The sequence below is a fragment of the Plectropomus leopardus genome, chromosome 2 (assembly GCF_008729295.1).
Source record: "Plectropomus leopardus isolate mb chromosome 2, YSFRI_Pleo_2.0, whole genome shotgun sequence".
NCBI lineage: Eukaryota > Metazoa > Chordata > Actinopteri > Perciformes > Serranidae > Plectropomus > Plectropomus leopardus.
The window spans coordinates 28,109,375-28,128,089 of NC_056464.1; the positions used below are offsets into that span (position 1 = coordinate 28,109,375).

Consider the following 18,715-nt stretch of genomic DNA (forward strand, 5'->3'; position numbering starts at 1 on the left):
GATTGATTGATAGTTGTTTTTTTAACCAGCTTAGATTATTTCTTGCAGGAAAGGAAGCTGTGTGCACACCCGTTCCTAGAGATCTACAGAGAGGGTCAGATCCAGTTCATGGCCCCTTTGGCTCGGCAGGGAGATTTCTACGTGCCTGAAGCCCGACAGGCCGAAAGGAAGATGTCAGGACAAGAGGAACTGCACAGTGACTCAGAAGTTTCAGGTACGTATACTTCATGCTGTACTGCATAAACTCATATTTTTTTTAAACTTACAAGTAAACCCACAGGGATTTAAAGCCCTGTTAAGCCACACAGGACCACAGGCTTGCCAGTTGTACTGCTGGAAAATGGGCATCATTTAGCATTCCTACATACCCATTATTATAATTTGATGATCACTGAAAAGCAAAAAGTTGAGTTTGATATCTTTGCAGAGACTGTTTAATGTCAGTTTGCCATTTGATGTGGGACTAATACACAATCATAAAACATACCCTCTGCGATGTTACCCCTTAGTTTCTGTTTTAAATTGTAAATTTAGGTGTAGACCTATTACCACTGGTATGGTGTATGGATTAGCAAACATTTTCTTATTGGCACATCCAGCTTATTCTGAGAAACATTAGCACTGATTTGTCTGATATTCACCTTTTTTTGGCTGATTTTGGTCTACACCTACACCTGAGTGAAATGTGAGGGTCTTTAGTCGCTAAATGCTTCATTTTTTTACCAGCTTGACACTAACTTTGTCTTTCTGTGGAGTTGAGCTGGTAGCTTACAGTGTTTTGGAGCCTTTTGGGTTCTGGTGCCAGAAACAAGGTTGATGTTAGTGGTGAGATTGAACCAGAACAGTGAAGTTGAAGGCTGCAAAACCAAAACAATGAGCTGAAAACATTAAAATGCCCAGCCTTGCTAGAGGGAACAGCAGAGTGATGGTAATTCTCTGGGTTTGTCAAATCAAGTGACTCTTTGTAGATTACCCTTAAGCTCAATTTATAAGGAATCAGGCAGATGGTCAACAGCAGACAGATAACTACAGGATGGCTTCGGAAAACCAAACAGACTGTTGGAATGTCAGGATCGCAAAATAAAACACACATGGCAATATGTTGCTTTGGTAATGTTATACAAAATTACAAATGATGGAAGAAAATATATGAAGCCTGTCAGCATTAAAGCCTTAATCGTGATGCGATTAAAGTACGTAATTAACGCATTAATTTTTTTTTAAAATTGTGTTTATCGCCACCTGGCATTTCTGTCTTTAAGAGGCTGTACCAGGCTGTGTTGTAAGGGTAGAGCGATGATACTGGTATCATGCCGAGATTACCCGAGGAATCCAGTGGTATCAACCATGTCATGCTGGCTTTTCAGTAAGGAGGCAAAAATTTAGGCTAAATTTTGGCAATGGAAAAGTGGCATGGCCATTTCATAGGGGTCCCTTGACCTCTGACCTCAAGGTATCAGGCTGAAAATGTTTTCTATGGGAACCCATGAGTTTCAACCTTATAGATATGCCCACTTAATGCTAGTCCCATCCGATTTTTTGCTGTCATTTGATTCCTTATCAAGACAGTCTGGTAAGAATTGCTTTTTGCTGCCACTGAAACGGTTTTGAAGTGCAAAATTTTTAGAAATTCTGTGATTAATCGCAATTCAAGAAATAAATTGTTGACAGCCCTGAAATATATCAAATAAAACTATTTTATATTTATTATGAGTAATGTCAAGTAAGCCCATGTTTTCAACTGAGCTATGTAACGTTCGGTTATAAATTCTGTCAAGGACGACAGCAAAAGTTAAAAACTTTGGATGGCAAGATACAGTAATCTGTCATTACATTGCTGGTATTCTCTGCTGGCCTCAATTCTTCTAACCATCCTGCTGTCCTGCTCCTGTTCACTAAAATGATATCCGGTTTTCCAGATATAATTTTCAGGCGTCTGCCTGATTCCATGTGAATACAGCATTAGTCCTTTAATTATTGCTGCTTTAAACATACAAACAACCACCAAAAAACCTTTCAGAGAACTGAAATTGGCCACTAATACCATAAAATTGTATATAAAAAGTTGGTGACACATAATTTCAGGAAGAAAGCTTTCTCCTTGAGTTCTGTACAGTCAGCTACTTTGTGATGGCCATTATGAAGCTGCATGTTAAGGAACCTGTGTTTTGGCTTAAGCATTCAGCCGTGGTATTTTCCGCTTGGGTGGGACCCAGGGGAATTGGACCTTGTTTCTACTGCTGTTTTGTTTATGAGCAACCCTGCAGAAGCAAACTGTGATTGACACCTTCCTAGGTGTTAATGAAAAGCCCAGACACAACAGCTTCTAGTGGAGGTGTGCTGCCACTCACTGAGGGGCCATCCACAGCTATACGGACACTGCACAGAAAACTTGCTGTCAATGTTAAAGATGCAAAAGCACTTAAGCACAATTTCACTTGACACTGATTGATCCTCATGAGACACATGAGCTTGTGAAGGAGTGTTTTTCAAAAGTCAATCCTGGTTGATGCGAGATTAAGCGAGTCTAATCACGCGTTGACAGGGAGAGCGAAAATAAGCCTATTTGATGATAACGGCCTCATAGCACCTAATTACTACAGCTGTGTGACAGAGTCCATATTGCTCAATATAATTCAATACAATACAAGCAGACCATATAAAGAATCTAAATATAGCACAACTGAAACTTAAAGGATACAAATATAACCAAAAATAACCACAAAAAACACTACAGGATCTACAGGGGGCCACATATTACAGTATAAACTTAATTTTGAACATATTGTAGATAGCATCTGTTGTTTCTGTTGTTTACACATAGGTAGGATATGATTGAAGGTCATAGGTGAAAAAAATATATTCTAACTCATTTATTCAGCAAAATACCAAATGTTATTTGAATATTTTTCATCTAAAAAAATAGAATTTGCTACTTTTCTCTGTTTTGAAACATTGCGAATTGAATATTTTTGGATTTTGAACAAAACAAGCCATGTGAAGATGTCACATTGGACTCTGAGGAGCACAGTGCAAAATTATTGATTTATTCAAGAGGGATTTTTATCTATATTCAGTGTGGATTTAGGAAAATCTGCTCTCCAAATGATTTTAATTGCCTTTTTTAAATTCTCAAACTGCCAAAGTCTGATACATCCTGACATCCTTGGGGATCATGTGAGAGCTGGTGCCAGACATTTAGTGATCCTCTCCAAAAGTGTTAGCCATCCTTTCTTTGTAAGAAAGATTTGTTTGAGATAACATTATGCACAAAGAATTGGTTGAAAGCCAACTTAAACAGAATATTTCCCTAGCTGTATTTTCTCTGTTGCCTCTGCAAAAAGTCACATCTCTACAGGAAACAATGCCCCAATAGTCCATCTGGATCTCCACTCTTTGCTACAAAATGGAGTGAAACTTAGTGCTATTGACAAATCCACTGCTTTTCATGTGTCATGGGTGCGATGCATGGTGGGAATGACGTTTGGGTGCATGACTGTGAATGATAATGTGACAGGCAGCCATGCTCCTGTCACACTGGGATCAACTCAGCCAGGTCAGTGGAGCATTCAGGACACTGGAGGCGTCTTTGGTCCATTGATCCCCAACGCACCCATCTGGTTCCCAGTGCTCTCCATACCGACCCCGTCTCAGTGACCAGATAAATCCCCAGCCTCCTCACACATGGCTCCTCACTCTGTCAGACAGTCTAGAAATCACCCTGTCATTCTCCAACATAGTTCACTGTGGAACAACTCGCAATGTCACAAACCAGTCTGAGTGAATCTAGTGCAACATTTAGTTTAAGTTTGCCATTACCATGATTATCATTAGTCTACATTAGTTGTCACCAGAGCTATTTTGAGTCTCAAGGCCCTGACACACCAAGCAAGCATTCGGGCCATCGGTAAGTGTCTGTCTGTGTGGCGTGTCCCAAACCACTGGCCATGTTTGGCCCTTGTCATTTCTTTCAAGCCAATTCAGCTCATTGAATGGATGTCGGAACTGGTGGTGAATGCAATAACTCTGACTGGCAGGTCTACTCCCTGCAAGAACAGAGAAACAGAAGTGAGAAAAACAAACAAATAACTATATTGAAGAGGGAGTGAGATCGAAACAAACTTGTTATATTAAGTAGGATTGTTTTTTCTTAGACATTGAGCTCTTCAGCAGAAGCAGTTCATTGTGGTTTGTGTTGTTGCTTAATAGTGCACAGTAAATATGCTTTGTTCTTTCAGCATTGCGTTGTGTTTTTAATGTGCTAACTGGCTAATTCATATAAGTGCACAAGTAGAGAAATGAAGTTAGAAATGTAATCAAATGGCTAAAGTCAAGAGTGAGTGAGATCGAAACAAACTAGTTATGTAAGGTAAGGTTGTTTTTCTATCACCATTGAGCACTTTAGCAGAAATGTTTCCTGATGGTTTGTGTTGATGTTCACTGGTGCAAAGTAAATATGCTTTCTTCTTTCAACACTGGATTGTGTTAATGTGCTAACTGGCTTATTAGTATTGAAGCTGTCTTCCAGTGCCACGCAGGTGCAGAACATACATGCATGTTGGCCGTCGATTGTAGTCTTGTGGTGTGTACATATGCAACTTTTTGGCTGACACACACGTGAAACGAGGCGGCGCAGCATGTGGCATAGCATAAAGATTTATGCTTGACTGCATCTAAAAAGTTCTTAAAAGTTTGCCGACTAGCACAGCTACACTCACTAACTAACATGTTATATTATGTTTGTTTAATCTATGCAGAAACAGAAATGTAAAATGGACATGTTGTGGTTTTACTCAGAGTAACTTGTATTAAATACAGTATTTCTTGACTGTTGCAGTGGCTTGCTAGAGTGTTGTCCTTACCATAAGGGTTGCCAGGCAACTAAGAGAGACCAACAAATTAGTAATATGCTAATTAGTGCATTTTGAAAGTGTTGGTAGGCAGGTGTTTTTAACTTTGGATATAGAGACAGGCAAACTGTTTCTCCCTGCTTCTTGTATTTAAGCTTTAAGTTTAGTCGGTGAGACAAGAAAACTTTGAGTTTGGACATCAAATCTTAACCTGCTCAAAGTCTGCAGCATCTCTCTCCGTCTCATTCCAATAATTGTCACTCAGATGCATGTAGAGACTGATGCTTGAAGGCATGACTAAACCCCTCCGATCAAATGTGGCAACAGTTTTCGCCTTTAAAAAATGAAGATATCATTCCTAATGTGGCTCTTCCAATCCAAATGGGATTATTCTTCCTCATTGACTGATTAAATTTTGAGACTAGCTGTAGGCATCCAACCAGCAGAGGAAAACCAACACCAAATCAAACCCATTGTGCTATCTGAGCTCGGTATGCATATTTTTTATGTTTTATTTCATTTTTCTCTTGGCCCCATCAATCACATGCACATGAGGTGGGTGTAAATTAATCAGCAAGAGCTTGTGGCTAGATTCAAATATGGATGTTTTTTATTTGAATTTTGAATGCTTTTTTATAAAGATAAATAGGAGTTAATTCTATACTGTACATTGGGTTTAGTGCTGATTTGTATGCCTTGCATTCTTTCTCATGCATACAACGTATCTCATAGTCCACTGTGTGCAGTGTTATTGTATGGAATAAATAATTTATCAGCTATGCAGTGTACATGCAATTACTTTCAATTATCCCTTGTTCAAGCTCCAGTTTGTTTGTGCTCCTCCCTGACCCCTTGTCCCACATTCTCTGTCAACATTAACTGATTTCCACTGCAGTATCTCTCCTATCTGTTCTAACATATTTTTGGCACATGTGACAAAACAACATGAACTTTTAGGACTTTCATGTTTTCTAGGTTAATCGCAGCACACACAGCAGCAGGCTAAGCACACAAACGTGCAGTATTTTGTTATTAACTAGCAGAGTTGCTCCTGATTACACTTTCAGAGTAATTACCGTTTTGTGCTATTTGCAGGCTACTGTGTAACACCATAATCCAACCCTGCCGTATACACTGTTGTCTGACTGTTTTACCGTGTTTTGTTTATATATACATCAATCAGCCAAAATATTAAAACCACTGACAGGTGCAGTGAATAACATTCAGCATCTTGTTGCAGCACAATGTACTGCAGGGAAATTGTTGGCCCTGGCATTTATGTGGATGCCACCTGACACATTCCACGCACCCAAGTAGTGTTACAGACCAAGCATACTTCGTCATTGCAACAGTACTCCCAGATGGCAGTGGCCTCCCCAGAAAGACAATACACCATGACAAACTGTAAAAACTGCTTAGAAATGGCCAGAGGAACCTTACAGAGAGCCCAAGGCGCTGACCTAGTCTCCAGATGTCCCAAATCCCAATCCGATTGAACATCAGTGGGACATGGTGGCACCCCAGGCATCAACAAGTCAGAGGCCCTGAATTGGACTTTGCTCTGACCTGTTAGGGTATGGACCCTACCCCCCCTGGGCTGTGTCCTGCAGTGTCTGGCACCAGGGCGTTGGCAGCAGATCCTTTGAGTCCTGTAAGTTGTGACGTGGGGTACTAGCATGTCCAATGGATGCCTGACTCGGGGAAATTAGTGCCAGGTCAATGTCTTAATATGGCTGTGTGCCTGACTCAGAATTATGTTAGTTGAATCATTCGGCCATGCAAAATGAATATTTGATGGTTTAGGTTTTTGTTTTCAATGTAAAGTTTGAAAGTTTGAACAGAGTCCAGCAGGAAATTTAGTGAGACAACAATTTTGTGCAACAAATGTGCAACAACATTTTTAGCTGACAATAGATATCAAACAAAAGCAGGAGACTGTCACAAACACTGCACCACAGGCTTGGACCCAAATGTGTCGTATTAAGTTGCTGTGAGCTGTAAAATCACCACTTTTAAGCAAAGGAAAGAAAATAATGTTTTCTCAGAGCCTTACAGTGCAGACTGTCTCTTCCTCCTCACTGCAGCTGCAGCTGCAGCCTCTACCAAAGAGTAGCGTGACAGTCAAAAGCACTCACTCCACAGTAAAGTCTGGAGACCAATATGTCCCCCGAAATACACTGTGCGGCACACTGACTTGAAAACAAACAAAAAAGACTGCTTGACTTGAAGCAATCTCAGTCGACAAAGAGGCCTCTGACTGATGTTTTGAAACCTCAACTCTCAGGGAGCAGCCCTACGTCTTAAGCTCTTGGTCCTGTTCCTGAACAGTGTTTGCGGTGTTGTATGGTATTTCTACCTTCTGGGTGGCCTCTGCCTTTGGAAAGTACTATTACCATAAGGGGAGTTTTTGTATATTATTCACTTGTATACATATTTATAGTAGTCAAGTGTTTGTGTTTGTGCAGCTTGTTGTCCTTGTTTTCAGTTATACGGTGAAAGCAACATATGACCAGAGTAAAATCCTTGTATGGGCACTTGGATTGCAGTTTTATCGATTTTCAAGGTATACTATGGTATAAAAATCGATGGTTATAATACTGTGTATATTTGCTTGTATGCGATATTGAAAAAAACTGCACCATCAGACGGAGAATCTCGACTGTGCATGCGAATCTCCTTTCTTCCTCAACTGTCAGACGTTTTACACATACCTCCATTTAAAAAAAAATGGTTTGAGGTTTTAATTTATACAAAGCATTTGTTGAACCAAAGAAAACACCCTCATTCCTTTAAGGGTCATTGTAAGTGATAATGTAATAGTGTACACCATGAAACCCTGATATTTTCTGAGATGGTTATGACATCATGTAAATCTTACCAGTGCAGCCCTAATAAGCACATACATGGCCTGTATTACTGATTCAGATTTCCAATTTGTATTTTGCTTCTCAGAGTCTCTTAACTTGAGAAGAGAAGTGTGACATTTAACATGTCTCTGATGCATAGTTCTGTTTTCTACCTTTGAAGTTTAATGAGGAATAAAAAAATACATTGCTTTGCTGTATGGTGCCACAGGAGCTTGTCAGCAGCTCCTTCCACTATATTTGTTGTCTTTTCCTTCATAGTGTTAATTTCATGGTTTGAAATTGACATATGCATTTGTTTAGGTTACATTCAATGTTCATATGTGCTCAGAATGAAATGTTTAATGCGTTTTCAAAGGGAATAACATTTGCTGATTGATACTACGTGATACATAATACAGTCCTTGCCTAAAGATTTGTGCTTTTTATATGGTATATTCTATTGAATTGCACACAGGTCAGAATAATTTGTTTAACAACCTCTTACCCTGTTCACTACAAAATTCTCAGCTCCCTCTGTTTATTTGTCCTATATCATAATGTCTTTATCACCTGTAACATGACAATTAGCCTCCTCCTGGCTCCCGTCCACTGTTGGACCCGTCATATGAACAGTTAGTTCTTTTGTATCATCATCATCAGGTCTGCAGTTAATGACAGGCTGACTTAGTGCGAGGAGATATTGACTCGAGGAGAGCATTATGTGGAAGCACTCACAGCCACACAAAGACCAAAGGTCAACAGACTGGCACATACAGGCATGAAATTGATCCTATTAACCCACAAGGAGCACACTAAAAACACTGAGGAGTCAAGTGGACGGGCTGCTTTTATGAACCGCCCCAATTAAAGAGCGGAAGACCTTTAGCTGAGTTTCTAATTATCAGCATCGCAATGCCTATTTTGAGTTCTGACTGCAAGTTGCAGCACAAGGTGTTGCTACTCTTCACATAGTTCATTAACAACCAGAAAATATGTGAGAAGCAACTACGTCAACTCTGTCATGAAAAATGTAAAAAAATAAAAATAAAAATAATAGGATTTGGGAGTTAAATCTATCTATCTTCAGCTTAGTCAGTATGACAGTGTCATTATATGTTATTATATATTACAGCTAATCAGCTGTAAACATCACATGCTGAACTAAACAGGAACATGGGTTACATTATACATTATACCTGAGTGTTTTTGCAAATTAGTCATTAGTTCAGGATCCACAAATAAGATGAATTACCACATATTCAATTTTATATCATAAAATGTAAACATGTGCATGTGGGCTTATAACACAATCAAATAAAACATAAAAATAATGCCAAAATGAAGTGTAGTTACTTTCAACTTAGTAGATACATAGCACTGCAACCAAAAAGTGAATGTTATTGCTTGAAATTGAAAATAAAATGTTTTTTTTTTACAAACCTTACATTTTCAGGAGTCATGTAGGGTTCATTCAGAATGGACCTGCGACCCACTTTTGGACTGCAACCCACCAGTTGGGAACCAATTCTCTGAAGCATATTCGGAAAGATTTGATATACTGACAATAGTTTGTACATGTATGCATACATTTCCCTGCATGCATATGATATCCAAATAATCGTGTTCGAAGTCAAATTAAGCACAATTTGATAAAAGAGATTATACTGTAGTTAGTCTGAACTGAAGTCACAGTGCAGCTCAATGCAGCTCAGATACCATCATGCGGATTTGGGTTCAATCCCAACAATGGATTTTTGGGCAGCCTAGTTTTTCTCATGTGGTGCTTGTTTATAGAAGCCCTCTCTCCATCTGTCCATCTCGTCCTTTTGTTTTCTCGTTGCTCTAGGTGCAGACTCAAACAGCGAATACAGCTCGGGGAGTGGGGTTCTCCTGTCGGACAGCAGAGAGACGTCCCTGGCGGCGTCCTCAGCCCGCTCTGTGCCTCTCCAGGATCAAGGGGAGAGGGACTACAGAGGGAGAAACTCCAGGGGGAACTCGTTTAAAGAGCTGGACTGGGAGCAGACTGGTGGACAGCAGGCAGTAAAGGAAGAGTGGCATCATGGAGACCCCCACCAGAAGAGCCTGGAGGCTCCCAGTCAGGAGTGGTGGGGAGCTGTTGGAGGAGAGGAGTAAAAGTTCAGTAAGGGATATTAGATGAGGATGAGAGAGTGAAGGATTGAAACTTGAGAGGTTTGGAAGTACAAATTATGAAAGCGTGTCCAAATAGGTAAATATCAAAGGAATAGACATGTGATATTCCACATTTTTACTATTGTGAACAAATCCAGCCCAGTCACCACAAGAAATGTTGGCATTGTATTTTGTTGGCAGTGGGCTTAGCGAAGGGTCAATCGTGCCACCAAAACAGGGTGTTTTTTAGTGAGACATGGGCGGCATTTCCAGCTGTGATTTTGTTATCAAAACTGGATACTTTAATCCAAAACATGATCTTTTCCTGACTATAACTAAGCGGTTTCTTTGCCTAAACATAATCACATATTAACCACAAACATTTCTGTTTCAACATATCTGCTACAGAAAAACATACAAATTAGCTGTCAAATGATTAAATTCTTTAAATCATGATTAATCGCAGAATTTCAATGTTTAACCATGATGAATCACGTTTTTCAATCAAATGTTTCAATTACAGTATTTTGTATTTCAAAACAGTTATGAAGTCCACATTGACAAGGTAAAGCAATTCTTACCAGATTGTTTTGAATTGGAATCAAATGACAGACTCATGGTAACCCACACAACCCATTTTCACTCAGAAGGACCCCTGTGAAATGGCCATGCTGTCTTTTTTAACGCTAAAATTTAGTGTGATTTTGGAGCGTTATTCGGCACCCTTCCCTAAAAGCTACTGTGACACCAGTATGATACCACTGGATTCCTCGGGATTTATAGTTTTATATGATATCAGTACCATCACTCTAGCTTTAAAACTCATTCTGGACTCGTATTAGGATTAACGCATTAATGCTGACAGTCCTGATACAAATGTGTTAGCTTTGCTGAAACATACATTGCTAACATTTATTCTGGCGACTGGGTTGACAAATCCAACGAAAAGACCAAAAGTGACAATGTACCAGTCTTTCCTACCCTGAAAGCCAATTCTCTCCTATAGGAGAATTTTTACAAACAGGTTATGAATCCTTAAATAATTTGGCACTGTAGTTTTTAAACAAATGTTTCTCGAACAGGAGCAAATAGTGCATTTGTTTGAGAACTACTTTTAGCTGCGTATTAACCCACATTTTGTGCCCTAGTGATTAAAAACAGTAGCAGGAAGGTGTAAGTAAACTGTTTATTTAGAGCTGATCCTGCATACACCAGTGAACATACTGTAAACTACAATACCCATATTCATTGTAATGAAGGAATTATATGTTTGTAATAGTTATTGGACAACAAGGGAGATCTATGGTACAAAGAAATATCAAACTTTGGCTACAAAGGCAATGCATTCTTTAGAAGGATCAATATGTTGCTAATTTTGGCCTTTTTAGTGGATTTGTTGACAATAAGAAGAACAAAGACAGTAACCTGACTTATTTTCTACTTTTTCTATCACAACTTTATATTTTTTGTAAATATTAAAATCTGCTAGATGTTGCTGACAGAAATCAAACCACTTGAAATTTGCAGAACGTATTCAGGTAGCCTGAGTTGCTTGAAACATTTTTACATGTGTTGTGATATTTTTCAAAATGATACAACATAATTGCACTGAGTATTTGTTAGAAAAAAAGAAGCTTGAAATTTTATTTTGCTAGAATGAATCTTGCATTTCCAACAAGATTTTTGTTTTTCAAAGGATAGTTTCACAAACATGCGAAACATACAACGATACTTATTCACTTGTTTACAAAGTTCCGTAATTCCCTTAGTTATTAACTGAAATAAGGCATTGAAATTATTACAAGCACATAGACCTTACAAATTGATCTGTACTGTTTTTTAAGATTTTCTTGTGTTTGAATATTTCTGCACCTTGTTGTAAGTGTTATGTGTATTTTCACCTGGCTGTGTGTTTGCGTGGCTGTGCTGGTGATGCATGTGTTTTGATATTAAATTTAATTTATTTCCAAAGAGAAAGGTGTGAACAATCGCATAATTAGCTTCTCCGTGCCGTCCTCCTGAGCATCTCTGAGATTGGACCATGATTATGGTGAGTGTGCAGTGTGCTGCCATGATCAGTCAAGGAGAAAGATGACAAGGCATGTGGGCTGACCATTAATATTCACTTCACTATCACTGAAAGCAAAGCTCTGTGACTCTACCTTTTATTTACATCTGGCCTCTGGCAATCTCAAATCACCTTCACACATTCATCCCCAGCTCCTTCATTTTTCTCTTCAACCATCATATTGTGTTATTTTACTTTCTCAGCCTTTCTCCCATCTGCCGTCTCTTTGCACAGACTAATTTCTGTTTGTTTTTTTTCTCTTTTTTGTTCTTTTCTCTCTTCCTCTCTGATATGGCAGCTGCGGCCAGAAAGACCACCTGATGACCCACAGCCTATAATGTGTGTCCAGTCATATCCATATTCTTCATCTTCCAGCAAACAAGAGATCACACCGAGCTCATCGCGGCAAGCCGTGCTTGCTTGGAGGGTGCAGGCGGCTCAAAGGGATGTGCATGTGTGCAATCAAGTGAGAGAAAAGCAATATATGCCAATTTCACGTAAATAGCCATTTCAATATTCTGAGCTAAAATGTGTTCATTTAAGATTTTCTTAATTTTTTATTTGTATTTGTAAAAAAGTACCGTTAAAGTGATGCCAATACAGTTCTTTATTCCATACCCACCAATGGAAGCATTATTTTGCGTAAAATGTTTATTCCCAGTTTTTTCTGAAATAATCCTTTTGCATTTTATACATTTATTTAGAGGCCGATACCATTTGCACCCAGATGTACATAGCTAACAATGCTATTTGCACCTTGGGTGTAAATAGCCAAATTGGGTATTTACAGCTGGGTGTATATTGGTTGGTATCTAAGCACACTAAAGTCTGACGGTAACATGAATGGGTCTGTTAAGCTATTCTGCTAAATTTTATATACACAGTGTGCATTCAAAACAAAAACTAAAAATAATGAGTCAACAAAGTCTAAATAAATTAATAAATAGAATCAGCGGAGAGCTGTAAAAAGTTGAAGCCAGCTCAACTTTGATTTTTAGTGCATCAAACCACACAGCGACAAGAGGGAATTTTACCTAAACTTAAGGTGAAAGCTTTATATATATATATATATATATATATATATATATATATATATATACATCCTATAATACAGCCTTGAGTTGAATTTTACTTTTAAAAAGTCTAGGAAACCGACTGCCTTGAAAAATGTAAGTAAATATAACTACTGATCTTAATTTATGTTGACTTTATATCTAATTGTTAATTTCACTTAAAATGCAATTATATTTACTCAGTTTTTAGCAACTCCAACCAAGTTTATTTAGCCATATATCTATTTTCTGCTCAGTCATATTTATATTTTATAAACACGTGAACAAAACAGAATTTGCAGATCTCCCAACATCATCATGGCCAAAATCCTCTTTGTCAAGTTCAGTCACATTAACTTAGCTTCCTAAAGCTGCTAAAATTTATGAGCAATTCTAGATACATAATCATAGTACATTAATAGTACAACATCAAGACATACGAGTCAGTACATTCATACATTGTACAGTATATCAGCTTCTTTCCCTGCATGGGGCTCTTGAGTGCTTACCCAATCACGGACCCACTTACTGAGTTATCTTGACAACTGAGTGAAACCTGAAGCAAATTTTGGACACAAGAAATCTGAAATCTGTCCAGATAACCCAGTAAACTTACCTCTTGGACCCAGGCCTCTGTAGCATATCGTTTTTGTCTGAATTGCATTTTCGGGCATTATCAGTGTGGTCTCTGAGGAAAATGATAATGCATTCATGGAGATCTTTAGCCGCCTAACTGTTCATTAGAGTTTTTTTTTTTTTTTTTTTTAACCTCACCAGCACTCGTTAAACCACTCTATGTTCTTACCCCACATGGAAACGTGAAAACAACAACAAACGAGCCTGTTGCAGCTTCGTTCATTCATTAATTTACTTTGAATTGAAGCTGCCTCGGAAACTTAATTGGCAGAACGCTGAGCTGTAACTTGACAAATGTTCTACAAATCAGAAGATCTATAGGGGGTGTTTACATTTTTAATCTAAATGCTGATTGCTCTAAAGATGTGATTAAATTCTCAGAGGATAAAGTTAAACAAGATGAATTAGCTTTAAGAGTAAGAATGAAGCACTGAGATGCTTCTGCTGTATAATTATAAAACCTCTCTGGGAGCACTGGAGGAACTCCTCTCTTTCATACGATCACACATGGGGGAGTAACTTGCTGAGTCCATGCTGATCTGTGAATTATTTGTTGGCTACGAGGTGTATTGTGCACACAGGTGGGTCGCAGGGAATCTAATCATAACGAGACTGAAATATGGCATCACTGGTGTGACAGAGAAATTATCTCAGTGGGGTAAATACTCTGGGCCGGCTGTGTCTTTGGAGTTGGTAGTAATACTGTTTTATATCTCTGGGAATTAAAGAGTAAATCTGATTTGTTACAATTTGTTTTTTAATTTCGTAGTCTGAGTTCACTGTTCCTGTCGATATCAACCACTCTGTACTCACAAAAGTAATTACTGAGATCCAGGAGTGAGTCAGATTGATAAAAGGCTTCCAGGAACAGTTCCACCCAATATCAAAAATAGATATTTTTCCTCTTACCTGTAGTGCTGCCTGACAGTTCACATTGTTCTGGTGTGAGTTGCCAAGTTTTGAAAATATTGTCCACAGAGATGTCTGCCTTCCCTCTAATATAATGGAACTAGATTTCTCTCGGCTTGTGGTGTTCAAAGCACCAAATATGTACATCTGAAAAACTCAACAGAAATGTCTCTTTCCAGAAATCATGATCTGGTTACTCAAGATAATCCACAGACCCTGTTGTGAGCAGTTCTAGTAAGCACTATTTCCTTTCAACTGACCAGCTGTATCACTGCGCAGAAAGAAACGTGCATCTACTCACTGACGAGAGGCTTATGACAGTGTGAGATTTAAACATTAATGTTGTCCTCCACAGCTGAGTTGTAACTTTAGCTAGCTCACTGATAGCAGATGATTTAGCAGTAGATGCCAACATGTTCGCATACCAAGTTAACTTTTCATGTCTAAATATGATGTGCTAGGTACCCTCTTGAGTCTGTTGTTCACGTCCCAGGATAAGTGAGTCAATTTAAGCTTGTTATATGCATTGTGTCTTTTTCAAAATACACTTACATTGTAGGAAAATAAATGTTTTAATGTTTATTTCCTTGTGAAACAAAAGCACGTGATTAGGTTTAGAAAAAAACATCATGGGTTGGCTTAATGTTTACCAAAGAAGCAAAAATCATGCTACTGGGTGAAAGTCCAGGGTTTTTTGGACACATCCATCTCCACTCCCACCTGCCCTATAAGAACTTTCTAGATCTTTGTATTAATGTAGTTGCTGCTGGCGTTACAAACTGCTGCTGCTCGGTGCGTAACATACTGCCACGAAAGGTGCCTCTTTGTGTCAGTGTCTGACACCATGACAAAGCAGTGGTATTTGACCGTTGGGAGTTGAGAACGGGCTGTCGATGCATGTTTCCTTCTGCACAGTGCTACGGTTTTCAGGTGTAGCTCGGTAGAAGGAAGAAGAGTTACCACATGAAAGCCTAGTGCCATGTAGTTCCATTATATTGCAGAGAAGGCAGACATCTCTGTGGCCAACAATCTGTAACTCACACCAAAACAATCTAGACTGGTAAATATAACACTACAGGTCAGGTAAGAGGAAAAATATGGATTTTGGGGTGAACTGTCCCTTTAACTCAGACGTACTGTAGAATATTTGCAGACACATAGTTTTCCTGTGCAGTGAGGTATTATTGCCACTATTATAAGTTCCGTCACTCTCTGTTTTACCTCCAAATAAAGTAGTTTCAGTGATCTGACTAAACTCCTGGCTTGTTTACAAGGCTTGGCACCTACAGTATCTAGTTGTCTCACTGCTCGAGTCTCTTGCCACATTGGACTTTGTTTTTCGCTGTGTTTTCAGCAATTACTTTAATGAGTACAGTGTTATCATAGCCAATAGAGATAACGGCCAAAATTATGAAAATAAGAACCAAGTTGTAATTAAACAGAATTATCCTAAAAGTAAGCATGAACTCTTGGGGAGTTGAGGCTGTGACCTTGCAGTTACAGGATGGTCTCTAGCTGTTGAGTAATCATGCTGCATAAAGGGATATGTCACACAAATTATAGCAAATAAATTAAATTAATTTTGTGCTACTCAAACTAAAAAAAAAAAAATACTTGGAAAAATCCTTCCAATCTACAGACCTTAGTAGGAACAAGTTTTGTTTTTTTTTCAAAAAGAAACAAAAAACAGACTTTCTTCAGTAGAAAGCAGTAGTTCTGATAAAAGCTTGTTTGTTTGTAATACGATGACACATTTCCGCACTTGTGAATATCAACAAAAGCAAAACACCACATAGAGAAACCAAATTGTTGATTTGGTGCAGACTGTTTTGTCATCACTCATCAACGTTAAATTATCCAAAACCCACAAAGAGAGCAGCAGTCAGACTGATGTGCACTGACCACTCGCTAGGAGCGCTTTGTTTCTGTCCCCTATAATTTCACTCGACATTAATTGGCATGTTCCTATCTAAACTCTGCATTCCACCCACTTGCCCTCCACTATTGTAATGTAAACTACAATTCTATTTCAGGAGGAAATTGGTCCCTTTGTGTTAGCTGAGGGAATTATGCAACAAGCAGGACCTGCTTGTCATTTTAATTGCCACTGTACACAGAAAAAGTTCTTCTTTCCCCCAACCCCTAACTGCAAATAGGTATTGTTAGTGCAGAATTGAAACATTTGAAAATGGTGAGATTTGTTTTGTATGAGTGGGTGAGAGGAGGGTGGTGGTGACGAGGTGGGGAAAGGTGGTGGCAGTGTGTGAAGATGAAATAATAGGTGAGCTGAATTCCTGAGTTAACTATATATTGCTTCCTTAACATTTCCAGATTTAAAGGGGAACACCATGTAAAGCATGAATTCCAATGTATTATTTCTATGTCCTAGGAAAATTCAATCAGTATGTGTTAATATACTCTCTCTCAAAGCCAGAAACCATTCTAGAGCTACTCATAGACAATGCATGGGATTTTGTGGACCCACAGAATGTTTGTTTTCTTTTTTATACCCAAAATATCTTTTTTCTATGGTAGCATTCTCAGTCACGAAACAGAAGATATTTCCATATGTTCAGAACAATCCCCTGGGTGCTCTCAGTGTCCTGCCCATTCTCGTCTGGACTCGTAAAATACTGCCGCTTGGTCAGTGTTTTCAGTGTCAGACATCGATGCCAAAAGCCATCTTTCTCCACTGTATGATACGCGGGTTGATGGCATCAGTTTGAAACACTGCTGGTAGCCATGTAATATAACATGCTGGGAAATTGCCGAAATGTGACCACATGCAGCGTAATCCCACCATGTGTTTGCGCTGACATAACGCTAGCTCCATCCCAGAATGTAAATAGCAGATGCAGAGGGATTCCTACAGCGTAGATGCTGAAGTGCACTGCAAAGCGGCAATATGTGATGACTTGGGATGAGAATGCGTTGAACAAAGCCTGACCTTTCACTTAGGAGCCTGCTGTTTACTTCCTGTATGAATCTTGAGCCAAACCATGTCTGATTGTTTTTTTTTTAAACTTAACCATGTGCTTTTGCTGCGCCAGAAATAAATGTAAATATGAGGCGTTTTACTGATGTTGTAAATTTACTTTGAAAAAGACTGTGTGCATGTGATGAGCAGAAACTGTATTTAGAAAAGACACAATGCATTTAGCAGGAGTAAATTGAAAAATGTCAACAACATGGATGGCACTAACCAAGCAGCAATATTTGATTAGTTGGGATAAGAATGGGTTGCAGTATCATCTGTAACATCTTTCCCAATTCATTGTTTATTTAGCAGCATGAGACTTAATACCTGATGACACCATAAATATGAGTTTTAGCGCTCTAGCTTTGTGATTTAGGAAAGAGTTATCCATGTTTATTATTATTTATGGACTGTCTTACACATAGAAAAAAACATGATCATAATTCCCCTTTAATTGTAACTGGCTTTGCACAATGTACTGAGTTGGACACAAAAACCCCAAACTGGTGCAGCTTCTGCACTCCTCACTAATTATGCAACAAGAATGTTGCTGATGTAATATTGTTTGGGGTGAGAAAAAAAGTGCACAGTTGGTTGCATAAAACGGTGTCTCTGTTGAATGCTTTGCTTCAGACCAGCATGTAGTGTAGTTAACCTTAATTACCAGTGAGACTTTGAAGTGTTCCACTGCTGGCCGCACAGCTTTTAAATAGTTAATAGGCTGAATCAGTACAGTGAGGGTTATTTCTTTTGATATGTTTGTATTAATTCAGGGTTAATTGTAACAACATATTAGGAAAAATTCTTTTGGATTGTTCTGGATTTGACTCAGTCTTGAACTCAAGTATGCCTCTGTCCAGCCATATGAGCTGAACTGCAGATTAAATGATGTGAACTCTTACTTTTGAGAGTTTTGTGTGTGTGTGTGGGACGCTGTAGCCTTGTTCAGTGAAAAAACAAACTGTACAAGGTGCCTCTTGAGTTTGTGAAGTGCTGTGCCACTCATCTGGAGTGTGATTCAGTTTTAATGAGATGGAGGTGAATGAAGAGCTGGCCAACCTTCATAGAAGAGGAGAGAGAAAAAAAGTTGATGCTCATTTCTCTTTTCTCATCTTTCTAAATTTAGCTATAGGGCTGCAGCAGCGCCTTGTTTTGTCTATTTGGAAAGAGTTTTAAGAGAGAGAACCAGAGAGAGGAGAGTTTATCATTAAAATTTAGATTGACACCATACAAGTTGTGTCCCAAAG

The 18,715-nt window shown here is 38.7% G+C and overlaps 1 protein-coding gene across 1 annotated transcript in view; it reads left to right on the top strand.

Moving 5' to 3' along the window:
• Positions 1-11,799, top strand: part of LOC121948480 (testis-expressed protein 264) — a 46,428-nt gene extending 34,629 nt beyond the window's left edge. The window contains exons 3-4 of the mRNA XM_042493881.1: positions 49-214; positions 9,543-11,799. Coding sequence (XP_042349815.1) covers positions 49-214; positions 9,543-9,829 — 453 coding nt within the window. The 3' untranslated portion in view covers positions 9,830-11,799. The remainder of the gene's footprint in view (positions 1-48; positions 215-9,542) is intronic.
• Positions 11,800-18,715: the final 6,916 nt, after the last annotated feature.